Here is a 14260-nt window from a genome sequence, read left to right as displayed (position 1 = left end):
AAAATAATCTTCCAAGCAGAAAAATACGACAAATCACCATCAATAAATAAATGGAACCCACATAAACAGAAATAATAGGTAGCGCAATAGCACTGCCTAAGTAAAAAGCGAGGTGGGCACAATGTATTATTATTTTTTTTTTTTTTTTGTTCTGTTTCTCTTATACCAGGGCATTTTGTATCGAATGAGTTCTCATATAAACTTCAAAAAAGGGCTCATTAGATAGGAGATCGAAAGGGCTAGTGACATTTTTAATTGTCAAAAGTCACTGCAGGGCAACTAATCCCCCTCTCACACCCACCTTTCCCCCAGACAAATTCAATCGCAATTTTGATTTAGCTATTTTAATCACCGTAGTCAAAACGTCCAGTAACTATGTCTTTGAAGATGATACCCCCTCCCACAGTCCTCAGGGCAAGAGTTCTAAGTTATGCCCTTGGTGCAGATAAGATGTTTATAGAAATGGTGGCCATAGGAACTTCAGAGGAGGATCATTGGATTGGTAATCAGAGTGTTAAGTTTCTTTCTCAAGGTTCAAAGTCATCACAGGGTGGATGACCCCCTCCCCCTCCAAACGCAAATTCTCCCTAAATGCATCTAATATATATTTTCGATGGCTATTTTGTTTAACGTAGTTTAAAGGTCCCAAAACTATGTCTTTGTGGATGACAGCTCCCCCAAGTCCTCGAAGTAAAGGTTGTAAATTATGCCCTGGGGTCATATAAGGTTTATATAGAAAGGATGATCGTATAAACTTCAGAGGGGGCTAATTGGTTTGGAAATAAGAAGTTCTAGTGTTTTTTTAAGATTTAGGGTGATCGAAGGGTGGATACCCTCTTCCCCACACCTCGTATTTTTACGAAATATATATGATGAAAAATTTTGAGACGGTCATTTTTTGTCATAGAAACTTTGAAAATGGCTCATTCGATTGAAAATTGAAAGAGCTAGTTCCCTTTCTATAAGTCAAAAGTGACTGGAGGGCAACAAGCCCTCCACGCCCATCAATTCCTAAAACCTATCTAATCAAAATTTTAGATACGTTTTTTGTTCAGCATAGTTGAAAGGTCCTGAAATCATGTCTTTGAGGAGGACAACCCCCCCCCATCCACAGCCCTCGGTACAAGGGCTACAATTTACATCCCGTGGGCACATAAGGTTTTTATAGGAAGGATTGTCGTAAAAATTCGGAATTGGTTCATTTTATTGGAAATCAGATGTTCTAGAGTCCTTTTTATGAATCAAAGCTATCAGAGGGCTGCTATCCCCCCCCCCCCCCCCGACATATTTCCCTGCAAATACATCTGATAGAAATTTTTAGATATCTGTTTGTTCAAAAATAGTCCAAAGATCATATAACAAGGCCTTTGGGGTTGACTGAATCCCCCAGAGTCTGGGGGTAAGGGTTGTAAGATATACTCCAGGGGCATATAGGCCTTTTTTGAAAGGGATGGTCGTTTGAACTTTAGAAGAGGCTCATTTGATTGGAAATGTATAGTTCTATTTTCTTTTTAGGAGTCAAACATTAATGAGAGAAAATAGCCCCGCTCCTCCTTGACATCCTCTTTTCCCGGAAAGCATTGAATTGAAATTGTGAGATAACAATTTTGTTACCAATAGTCCAAAAATCATATAACCATATTTTAGGGTGGACCCAATTCCCCAGAGCCCATGGGCATGGGCTGTAAATTATGCCCTGGGGCATATAATGTTTTTTATGGGACGGTTGGTCGTATATGCTTTGAGTCGAATGAAGCTCATTTAATTGGAAGACGGAAGCCTTAGTGCCCTTTTTAAGAATCAAAAATGAATGGTGATAAATCAGCCCCCCTCCCCCAAGCCTATCATTTCCAAAATATATCCGATCAAAAAGATATATATTTTGTTCAGCCTTGTCGAAAGGTCCAGTAATTATATCTTTGGGGATGTCAACCCCCCCCCCCACAGTCCTTAGGACAAGGGCTGTAAGCTAGGCAATTCGTTCATTGTTTACAAATAATATATGTTATTGAGAAAAGTATGCATGTGTGAACTTTACTTTCCAAGACGAAGGAGGGAATTCAGATGGGCCTTTTAGAGAATGTTGAAGGGAATTTTGAACACGATCAAAACACGTTATGTCTATAAGGACTGTTAAAAGTGTGTAGCACAGGAATAATTAGTATATATTATTAGTATATATAATTATAATATATAATAATTAGTATAATAATATATATCATGAAAAGAGAAATCACCAATGCAACAGCACAAAAAAAAAAAAAAAAAAAAAAAAAAAAAAGAGACAGAAGGAGAAAAGGAAGACTGTTTTCCTAAATTAGTGATTAATATAGACCAGCACTTGAATGAGGCCTTAACCCTACTCATCCATACAATCATATAGGTCAAACAGCATAGCCACACACAATCAACCATAAAGAATAATACATGGACAGGCAGTCATGTCGTCAATAAGTATAAGTTGTCATTTACCAAACAATAGAAAAATATATAGACAAATAATTCAGAGGCAACACCCAACATAAGGGCTCATCAGGAGAATACACTGGCCTATATAGGGTTATCTCAAGAACTGATTTTGGTATTAAGTTGGAACTTCTAGAGAATGCTTAAAGGAGATGATTATCATAGGCATATCATTTCTTATCGTTAAGGAAATGATAAGGGATATAATCAAAAAGACCTTACTTGCATGCTACTAATACTTCTACAAGTACCACCACTACAAGTGCCAGACTATTTACAGCATTGAGAGGAAATTTGAACTAAATTAAAAGAGGTTATATGCATGCAAATTATTTTCAGTAAAGTACAAATTATATTCTGGTCTTGAAAATGCATGGGGGTTGTCAGCCCCACTCATATTAAAATGAGATTTGTTCAGTGTAGTTAAAGAGTACGGAAGTTATGGCTTTGAGAATGAAAAGTCGCTACCCCAGAGCTCTCGCGTTAAGGCCTGTAAGTTCATTGCTTACCTATAGTATATGTTATTGAGAAAGGCATGCATGTTTGAACTGTATTATAGGCAGCACAATGGCTTTCAAGAAACAGTAAACCAGACCGTGAATTTAGAAGGATGTTTAATTTATAAAAAAAATGTTGTATCAGTGTTGCCATTTCAACTATAGCAATTCGGAATTTTCTAGGTAAAGATAGTAGTAATAAGCGTTACCCTGTAGCAACGAACTGGAATAATAAATAGAAAAAATTCAAAATATTCTGCCCATCTCTCTTTAACTCTTTCCTTATAAGTAATTATGGTCCCGTTCCTATTGCTACCATGTTACCAAGATTAGCAAAAATGGAAAAAAATAATGAAAATCCGGGATAATATTAAGATTACTTTATTGAACATGTCAATTCTCATAGCCGACATGAATTAACAGACAGAACTAATTAATTAACTCCATTGACACACAAAAGACAACATATACTATTAGAATTTTTCCTAAGTTTACTAATTTTGCTTTTTTAATTGTATTGGGCTCATTCGTTGAAAACAATGAATAACTATTTCTTATGAACCAACTAAAGGCAACAAAACAGGTGCAGCGAAAAAATTACTTTCAGCAAGTATTAAATCAGAGTGTGAACTTAGAATCATGTTTCATTTTAAAACTAAAATTGTCGTATCAGTATTGCCAATTTCTTGCCAAAAACGACTTCTAAAGACTTAATTTTATAAGTAGTTTGCTTTTAAATCAACTAAAGTTACGATGATATGATAAAGAGGCAAAAAAATTGAACTACTGAAAAATCTATTTTTAAAAGCCTTTTCTAAGTTTATCGTTCTTTAATTTCAAGCTCTTAATGAAGATTACTGGCCTAATTTACAGAAATTTAATTTAACCTTCAGAAAAAAGCTTAGAATCACTTTTGAGTCTTCAATGGGAATGTGAACGCAAAATACATATTTTTATTAGTAGCAATTTTGGACATATGATAAAAAGGCACAAAAACATTTGAGTCTTCTGATGGAAGACTTTGACAATAAAATTATTAAACTATATTACACAATTAAGAATGGATTTTGAGTAATTCTTTAAATGTCACCCTTAATAAACGCACTGGGCTGATAAAGAGAAAAAAGGCAAAAAAAGCGTTTTTCTTTTACATTTTTCATGCATGAAAAAAAAATAAACTATTGAAAAATCTATTCTCTAAAGCTTTTTCAAAGTTTTCCGTTCTTTAGTTTGAAGCTCGAAATGAAGAGTTCTGGTCTAGTTTACTTAAATTTAGTTTAAATTTAGAAGAAAGACTTAGAATGGCTTGTAAGAATTCAACGGGAAAGTAGGCGCAAAATATGTATTTTGTTAATAGCAATTTTGCATATATGATAAAAAGGCGCAAAAACATTTAAATTCTCTGATAAAAGACTTTGACAATAAACTTTCTTAGACAATTAAAATATTTTAGAAGGGGTTTTTAGTCTTAGGGATTTCAATCAAAGGAAAAAATTGTATGCAGCGGGTTTTCAAAAGAGCATATAAGCAATATCATAGGTAGCACCACTCTATACTTACTAGAAATATCATTGAAACTTATAAAGGAGCTAATTCGATTCAAAGTTAAAAGGTCTAGTGCCCTTAGTAAGATAAAAAAATATATTGGAGGGCAGTCAGCTTTTCTTTCAAGCCTACTCATTTTCCAAATATATCCACTCAATGTTTGGAGACAACCATTTTGTTTAGCATAGTAGAACGGTCCAACAATTACGTCTTTACAGATATTCGGCATGTTAACCCCCCACAATTTTGCAATTAGTCCAATGTGCTTTAAAACTTAATCCTGCTATAAACTAAATCAAAAGGCATTGTGCTTATAGTTGCCAATAAGAAATCTCAGAAATATATCGAGAACAAATGGGGGTATCAAGTTGGAACTCTTGGGGCTATCACAATTAATACTTCTGCTCCTACATATTAAATAAAAAAAAAAGAGTGTAAGTGTGTCCAGGTTGTCACAGAGCATAGACAGAATCTTTTGGGAATGATATTAAGTTGATTTTTCCGGTCAACTTCAGGAGCTATAAAATAAAATAAAAAAATGCTGTTGCTGTCACCATTAAAAATTGTACAAAAAGTTTCTCTGGCATATAAATATCAACCAATGGTATGGATTATAATAGAAAAACTGAAAAGATATAAAACGTTATTTTTTTTCCATGAAAAAGACTATGTCAACAAAAAACGAACATAAATTAATTTAAAAACTTTTTCCACTGAACAAGTTTTTCAAAAAAAAAGTAAAGAGCTCTATTTAGCCAAAAATTAGCAGAAATAAAGTAAAATAATCTTCCTAGTGTAAAACTACAAAAGCCACTATCAATAAATAAATTAAACTTAAAACGAACAGAAATTACAATAAATAGCTGAGTCAAACTCAAAACGAGCAGAAATTAACATGAGTATGGCTGATAACCCAATGCCTTCTCAAGACCAGAACATAATTTGCACTTCACTGAAATTAAGTAAAAAAAAAAACAAGTTTTTAATTGAAAGTAAGGATCAATATTAAAACTTAAAACGAACCGAAGTTATTCCGTATATAAAAGGAGCTTTCATATACAGAATAATTTCTGTTCATTTCAAATTTTAGTGTCACTACTTACTTTCAGTTAAAAATCTTTATGTTTTTGTTTAATTTCTGAACATTTTTCGACTAAAGAAGGTTCAAATTTGGCTCACCGTACATGACAAATTGACAAAAATTTGCATATTAATTTTGGTAGATTTATTCCGTGTGTGAAGGTTGGCCCCTCCTCAATACCATCTTCCTTACACAAAAGCTGTTAGTACTTTTAAAAAAGCTTCCGATTGTAATTAAATGGCTTCGTGTTTAATATTTAGTAAACAGCCAAACTTTAGATTAAAGACTAAAGTATTTAGGAAGGGGCAACCCTTTATATATGGAAGAATTTCTGTTCATTTTTAAAATAATGGCGGTATATCTGGCTCACTCTTTATGAAATATGCCCCTCCCTCCACGGAAAACTTCTCTGTAAAAATTTCATCAAACTTAAAGTGCAACCCCTCTCCTGTCAAATTCTCTCCAGAGAGCTCCACCCTAAATGAGAATCCCCCTTTCTGTAAAATTGCTTGCAGACGATTCAGCCTGAAAAATTCTCCCAAGCATTTTTTCATTTGAACAAGAGCTGAATACCTAATCGGTTTTTTGATCACTCCAGAAATGCCCTTTTGGGTGAAAATTTCCCAGAAAACAAAACATGTGGGAAAAATCTCCACCTTGAAAATTAGGCAAAGAGAATGTAAGAGAGTTAAAAGGAATTTCATATAACAATTCTCTCAAATCCCCCAGAGTAACATATTCGCTGGAATATTCATCCCCCCCCCAAAAAAAACTTGGTTTCCTAATGAAGATTATCCCCATAGAAATCCACCCCAAGCACAACCTTCTCCCCTTAAAGAATTGTCTGTATACTTCCAGATAACAAATACTATACGTAAACAATGAGCGAATTTCATAACTTACAGGCCTTTCCCCACGGACTGTGGAGGGCCATTTTAGACCTGAAAATATATTCATTTGGTCTTTCAACTATGTTGAACATATTGGCAATCTCAAAATTTTTATAAGGTAATTTTGGGAACAAAATTGGCCTTGGAGGGGCCCAGTTACCCTCCATTCTTTTTGGTCACTTAAAACAAGTACTAGGACTTTTAATTTCTGTTCGAATGAGCTCCCTCCCAATATTCTAGAATGACAGGGTCGACACGGACACCCCTGAAAAAAAAAAACACGCATCCGTGATCTTTCTTCTGGCAAAAATTTTAAATTTCAAGTTTTGCAGATAGATGCTTGAAGCTTCTATAGTAGGGTTCTCTGATACGCTGAATCCGATGATATGATTTTAATTAAGATTTAGATGACTTTTGAGCGGTGTTTCCTCCTTTTTTATAAAAATAAAAAAAAAATTCCGGCTCGTTACCTTTGCTGGCCAAGACTAACCTAAATGAAACTTATATATTTGATATATGCATAAAAGTTCGATGCTTTTGATATATCTATTAGTATCAAAATTCCGTTTCGATTACTATTGAGCCGGGTTGCTCCTTACGAACAGTTCGTTACCACAAACTTCTTGAAAAAAAACATAAAAAATGACCCTTGGTTGTCAGTTTAATTGTCATATACTGATAATTATTCTTTGAAGTTTTGATAATTTTTTATTTATGAAAGCAAACAAAATGAAAACATTTAAATTGATTAAAGCGCAAATTATTTTCTGGGTTTGAGAAGGCATGGGGGTTTTCAGCCCTTTCTGGTCGTTTGAGTTTGATTCGGCTATTAATTGTAATTTCTGTTGATTCGAGTTTCATTTGTTTAGTGACAGTGGTTTGTGGTAGTTTTACGCTTGGAAGATTATTGGACTTTATTTCTGCTCGTTTCTGGCTAAATAGGACTCTTTACTTTTTTACCTTGTTTTTTAGAATTTTTCTAAATTAATTACTAACAAATAACCGAGTCAAACTAAAAAAGGACCAATTTTAAATGAATAGGGCTGAAAACTCCATGTCGTCTCTCGACCAGAACATAATTTGCACTTTACTGAAAAAAAAATATGTTTCAAATGTTTTCAGTTTTTTCAATTTAATAAATAAAAATTATTAAAACTTTAAGAATTAAATATCAGTATGTGAATATTAAACAGACAATCTATGTTCATTTTTTTTTATTAGTAAATTGCAAATCATGTTCTGGTCTTGATTGGCGTGGACTTCGTCAGCCCTGCTCATATTATGTTTGGCTCATTTTGAGTTGGACTGGGCTGCTTATTGTAACCTATGTTCATTTTGGGTTTAATTTATCTATTGATAATGATTTGCGGTAGTTCGACACTTGGAAGATTATTTGACTTTATTTCTTCTTAGTTTTGGTTTAATGCAGCTCTTTACTTTTCTATGAAAATCTTATATATATATATATATATATATATATATATATATATATATATCAAAAATGTTTTTTCTTTGATGGCAACGTCAAAACTTTGAGTATCTACCCAATTGGAATTCCGTACATTACAGGAAGTTTTTAATGTATACCGCTAAAATAGAAAAAACAACGACGTTACCTCGAGTTTCTTTTCCTTCAGAAAATTCAGCTGACGCTAAAAGCTTGTCATCACAAATTGGGACTGCACTACCAGGACTTGCAACTAAAAAAAAATAAATAAATAAGAAATTGTCTTTTTGTTCGAATGTCAAATGTTTTTTAAGTGACATTCAAAGAACAAAATCGTTAACTCAATTTGGTAGACATAGACCTACAAAATATATAGCTAGTTTTTATTAAGAATTAATTATTATTATTTAAAAATTGTTTAAAGCGCTGATTTACCCTTTTTGTCTGTTTCTCTGTTTCCTCTGTTTCTTTTCCTTCACTGTTAGCGGGGGACTGGAATAACATAGAGAGATGTTTAAGGGCTCTTTTGAAAGATTTTTTTCTATCTACCTGCATTTGTAAAATACCAACATATAATGTTAAAACTAAAATCCGTTTTTGACAGACGCTGTATCTTCAAATATAAGATGATGAGTGACGTCATCATTGTCACAATCACAACAGAAAATAATTTGCACAGTTATTTATTGTAATCTTGTTCGTTTTAGGTTTCATTTATTTATTGATGATGATTTTTGGTATTTTCACGCTTTACAAATTATTTGACATTATTTTTGCACATCTTGGTTTAATATTGACTATTAAACTTTGAAAAACATATTTTATAGGCAAAGTTTTTTATATTTATTCCAGAAGGAAACGATAACTCAGAGCTTCATAACCATATTATAACAATATCCATAACAAAAATCCAGTCCATAAATTTTCCTAATTACAAAAAAGCACTTGCCAATTTAAAAGCTCTCTGGTTGACGAAGACAATAAACTTGACTTCGTGTTTTCAACAAAATTTAACAAGACGCATAAACATAATATTCAGTAAATATCAAGTGCACCACAGTTTCGATAAGTTGCAGCCTAAAATTTCAACCCTTCTTTGATTTTCAAACAGTTTTCTTATTTTTTAAAAAGGTTTTTTAAGCACACTGAAGCCTTTTTCGACTGTTATGATGGTGATTACATTTATGGGCAGTGCTGAATAGGAAATCAAATTGTGCTACCTTTTTAGTATTATAGTATTTAGTTAAGAAGAGACCATGCGTACAATAATGTTCAAAAATGACATCCCTAACGAACAAAATTAAAATGGAATAATCTTAGGCAAATTGGAGGGTAACAGGCTCTTTCCTATGCCCTTTTAGCTACCCAGCCCTCTCAAGGCTCCAAAGACACTCGATAAAAATTCAACCCCCAGATATGAAGTAGCCCAAACTGTCCCTGCAGTGAGGGATACAGATCCTACAGTTTATTCATTGTTTAAACATAGATTTTATGATTGCGAAAGGGGTACGTATGTGATTCTGAGTATCCGAAAAGGAGAAACTTTAAGCGAATGCTTAGGGTAACTTCGAAGTATATCTAAAGAGACTATTTACATCCAAGTAACTAAAAGAGCGGTCCTACAATATCTCTGAAACAGCTTTTTTTCTGAAACAGGTTATTAAGCAGGTTATAAGGTAACAGGTAACAGTTTATAAGGAGTTGTAGAAAAATTGGAAGAGGCTCATTAAAGCACCGCCTATGTAAAGATCAAGGCCGTTTCTGTGTATTTCTTTTTCCAGACAAATGCATATTAATAGAGTGGTAGCAAAGACTTTGAAAGTGGCTTATTCATATAGAAACTGAAACTTCTAGCGAAAAAGTAGGTGGAGAACAAAAGCCTTTTTAGCTGCCTACCCAACCTAAGCATTCCAAAGAAGCCTGATTAAACTCTTAGATAGCGATTTGGCTGACAATAGTCGGAAGGTCCAAAAAATATGCCTACAGGGATGACATTACCCAAAATAACCCTAGGGAGGGGATTGCAAATTATGTAGCCTGCCCATTTGTTACATATAGGTTTTATTTTTGGGAACAGAGGGATTGGGGCATTTTTGATCCTGGGTATCCAAAAACACTTCGGGTATTAAGTTGAAATTTTCAGAGAATATTTAGGAGATCTCGAATTAAGTCAAAGGACACTATATTCACCCAGATTTCCAAAAGCACATGAGTGCAGTATTTTAGAAATGGCTGTGGTTATTAAGATAAAACTTTCAGGGAATCTTAAGCTAAATCAGAGACACAATGTTCGGTCAGGTTGTCAAAGGGACGTAATTGCAAGATCTAAGGAGCGGCTGTTGGAAATAAGGTGAAACTTCCAGGGAACATGGAACTATATCAAAAGACACTATGTGCATAAGCACCATTGGAATTATCATAGTAGTAAAACCTATTTAGGAGAATTACTGTCCCCCATCGATAGTAGTGGTGTCATAGATATAGACTTTACATCCTTATTTGGGCACTGAATCTTCCCTGTACTACTGAACTTTCACCCAATTTCGGGCACTAAAGCTTACCTATATTACAGACAGGACACCTGAGGCTTGTCTTAGTTAAATGTCAGATAGACAGAAGTTGAAAAACAAGAATTGTGGGAATTAATTTAGTGACATATTTTTTTTTATATATACTCGTTGTTTATAAGGTAACAGTATGTATTAGTTTTGAAACAGCTTTCCAAATGAGCAAGTGATTTTGAAATGTAAGAAGGTAAGAATTACATATGCCTTATCTATTCTTTTTTTTAAGTAATGAAAAATCCTAATTTTTCATAGATGAAATTGACATTAAAAAAAAAATCCGTTTATCCAATGTGTTTAACACTGATGCAAGTCTTGAACTGAAAATGTTCGGATACTAAACTAATTTGTCAGGTTTGAAGTAATTTGTCAATCTGAAGGCCTGATGTATGTTAAGCCGGGGTGGATATTCGCGACGGTTTCCTTTTAGACTTGTTTCAATAATCAACTAGACCTACGCTCCCTGAGCAACGTGAAGTGTTGCGTCAACCTTTGTCCAGCTTCACCGAATAAAGTGTTGCAAGAGCAACACTTTGGTCTTGTTTCTTTACTATCGGTTAAACGGTGAAGTTGTCAGCCTATTGATGCTTTCAAAACGTTATCTTCAAAGAAGAACACGATCAGTAATCACATGATCAAAGGCTATTCCTTAGCGTTGAAAAAACAACAATAACAAAAGAATAGCGAAAAAGGGATTAAATTGACTTTGCAGCCAGTTGAACTTTATCCTTTTCAATTGTAGACATCGTGACGGGACTTGGAACAATATCTTATGTAATCTAGTTGATATTGTAAAGCTATCCATAACTTCTCAGGATCAAAATACCATAGATGACACTCTATTAATTATTACAAAACTGCCTCGTTGTTTTACCATGGAATCAAATGGGGAGGAAGAACGCTCCTGGACTTAGATCATGCTGATGATTTAAGCATATTAGATGAAAGTGTGAGCAAAATGAATGAATTTTTAGAGGTTTTACGAGTTCAGGGTGCTAAAATAGGCTTGAAAATCAATGTTAAGTGAAGATGAACCAAATGGGTGAGTGAACCAAATGGGGAGGAAAAACGCTCCTGGACTCTGATTACGCTGATGGTTTAAGCATATTAGATGAAAGTGTGAGCAAAATGAATAAACTTTTAGAGGTTTTGCGAGTTCAGATTGCTAAAATAGGCTTGAAAATTAATGTTAAGAAGACTAAGTCACTAAGGCTAGGAATAAGTGAAGATGAACAGGTGGCATTAGGTAACGAAAAGATTGATCAGGTTAGGAGCTTCAGTTACCTTGGTAGTATTATAAGTAAATATGGTGGGAGCAGTGAAGATGTTAAAAGTAGAATAGCTAAGGCTCAGGGTGTCTTTTTCACAGTTAAAAAAGTTTGGAAGAATAGAAAGATAAGTCTACAAACCAAGATTAGAATATTGGAAGCTACAGTGATGACAGTGATCAAATGTGGCTCTGAAACATGGGCACTCTGAAAAGCAGATAAAAATTTACTAGATGTTTTCCAGAGAAATTACCTACGGATTGTTCTGGGTACCCGGCTGACTGACCGTATTTCAAACAGTAGGTTGAACAAAAAGTGTGGTTCAATCCCGCTTTCTGGGGCTATAATGAAAGAAAGGTTGAGATGGCTAGGCCACGTTCTACGGATGAAGGATGACAGATTACCCAAGGTTGTCCTTTTTGGCCAACCGTCTGGGGCTACACGGAAAGCAGGTCGTCCTTGTCTGGGTTGGGAGGATGTCATAAATAAAGATTTAAAGGAAATGGGAGCTTCCCGGGAGGGTGTAAAGTGGGAGGCTTTAAATAGATTAGGTTGGAGGAGGAGCGTGCGTAGCTGTGTTGGCCTCAGGCGGCTTGGTGCTACAGTGAGTTAGTAGTAGTAGTAGTAGTAGTAGTAGTTTGTACCCGTTACTTAAACACTTAATTCTAGGTTACAGTGAGTATAGGTAGGCTACACCAACTAGCAAAAGTTACAAACCCCTCTTCACTAAAGATGATTGTAGCCTAACAGACGATTATTACTTACAAGTCCCCTACATGTCTTAACACTGAAATTAACTCGGTCTTACCATCAAATACACTGGAAACAAAAAATAGGTACACCAAATATCAAAATTTGCAAAACCCTCACTGCCGAAGATGGTTATGAGCTAACAGCCGACCTTTCCTTACAAGTCCCCTACATGTCTCACAATTGGTATCAGCTTATTTTTGGTTTCAGTGTGTACCCTACTATTGAAGTTGTCAACCCCTTGGAACTTTCAAACTAGTATATATCATGAAGGAATTTTTTTTACGAAAAAGGGGATGACATACACTTTGATCACCTCATCAAGAGCTATCAATTGCCGTCGAAAAAAAATTCTATCTGTCTTAATTCGAAAGTTGATTTTTTTTTTTCCGTAGGCCAACTTTCTAACGTCACCACTTAGAAAAGAGCAAAGAATAAGCTCCAATTTCTTTAGCAATGACAGAACTTTTAAAGTTTAAGAGGTACATCTGATAACATTTCTCTACCTCAATCCAAGTTCGAAAAAACAAATGACAAACCCAGCCAAAATCACGACAGCATTTTCGGACCCGTGGTAAAATGCCGCTTTTTTGTTTCTGTAAATTTTTCTATTTATCACTCGAAGAAGATATATTGGCTGTGGGGCCGGGTAACTGCCGCATATATTTAACACTTATAGATTCTAGTCCATCTTCAACTTGAAAGTGGTGCCTGCCTGCTAGAACGGAGCTTTCCACTCGAAAGCAGAAACATGCTTTGATGAAACGAAAGCTTGGCGGCACAACTTCAGATACTCCTCTCTGACATAGGCTGTATAACTCCACTTCACTTCGCACACCATAGGCTCTGGCTCGTGGACAAGCAAAAACCATCCTTTTTGGCCCCAGGCAAGAGTTCTGCGGAGCTTTCCAAAATGTAATGTCGTATTCATCAATCCAGCCTGAGGTCCACACTTTCCGTAAAAACCGCACAGGTTAGACCCTTACCAGTTTCCAGGAATAAGCTGAGATCGGCGGCATAGGAAAAAAAACTGGGACAAAACCTAAGTGTTGCTCTCGCAACAAAACTATTTTGAACAGAATGTAGTATGAAAAGACTAATGATTGCAAAAACATGTGTATACATTTTAAAGATTAGGATTACAACAATTCAGGAACCATAAAAAAAGAAAACTAGAAGTTTGAAACTTAGTAGAAATCGTTGTTAAAAATTGGAGGCCGCCTGCCAAGTGTCGCAAGGCACGACCTTATGGTACCTCCCTCAGGGGAGGTACCATAATATACCATTTCTGGCTGCTCAATTGTCATAATGTTGAATCCATTTTAACTAGTTCAAAAGTACAATACCTGTATTGGAACGAAAATTATTGGTTTTTGAGGAAAAGACAGCAAATTGCTGTCTCGACTAACTTTAGCTAGGCTCGACTCACGTGTCGAGCCTAGCTAAAGAGTTTTAGATAATATTCAAGTATTCAAGAGGCTGTAACACAGGCCATGTTTGAAACTTAGCTTAGAATTCTTATTTCAAAGACTGAATTAAAGGTTTAATTCAGACTTAACTAAAGCTTTTTATAAAATCTTCAACAATTCAACCAAGCTTCAAGATACAGGAGATGGCTAGGACTTCAAATGTTAAAAATTCCAAAGGGTTACGAAGAAGTGGGAAACTTGAGTTGAGGGGGGATATGGGGGGTGAGTGTGGCTAAATAATTTTTTTGTGGCAAGTTCCCATTACCGAAACAAAATTTCAGAA

General features: G+C 34.8%; 1 protein-coding gene across 5 annotated transcripts in view; it reads right to left on the bottom strand.

Moving 5' to 3' along the window:
* The window catches only part of LOC136028132 (dual specificity calcium/calmodulin-dependent 3',5'-cyclic nucleotide phosphodiesterase 1-like), a 318548-nt gene that overhangs the window by 176868 nt on the left and 127420 nt on the right, over nucleotides 1-14260 (bottom strand). For all 5 annotated transcript variants that reach the window (XM_065705780.1, XM_065705781.1, XM_065705779.1 and 2 more), the window contains one exon: nucleotides 8096-8179. In XM_065705780.1, the coding sequence (XP_065561852.1) occupies nucleotides 8096-8179 (84 nt within the window). The remainder of the gene's footprint in view (nucleotides 1-8095; nucleotides 8180-14260) is intronic.

The sequence above is a fragment of the Artemia franciscana genome, chromosome 6 (genome assembly GCF_032884065.1).
Source record: "Artemia franciscana chromosome 6, ASM3288406v1, whole genome shotgun sequence".
NCBI classification, from domain to species: domain Eukaryota; kingdom Metazoa; phylum Arthropoda; class Branchiopoda; order Anostraca; family Artemiidae; genus Artemia; species Artemia franciscana.
Note: the sequence above shows the minus strand (reverse complement) of the source record. Positions and strands in the feature narration are given on the sequence as shown.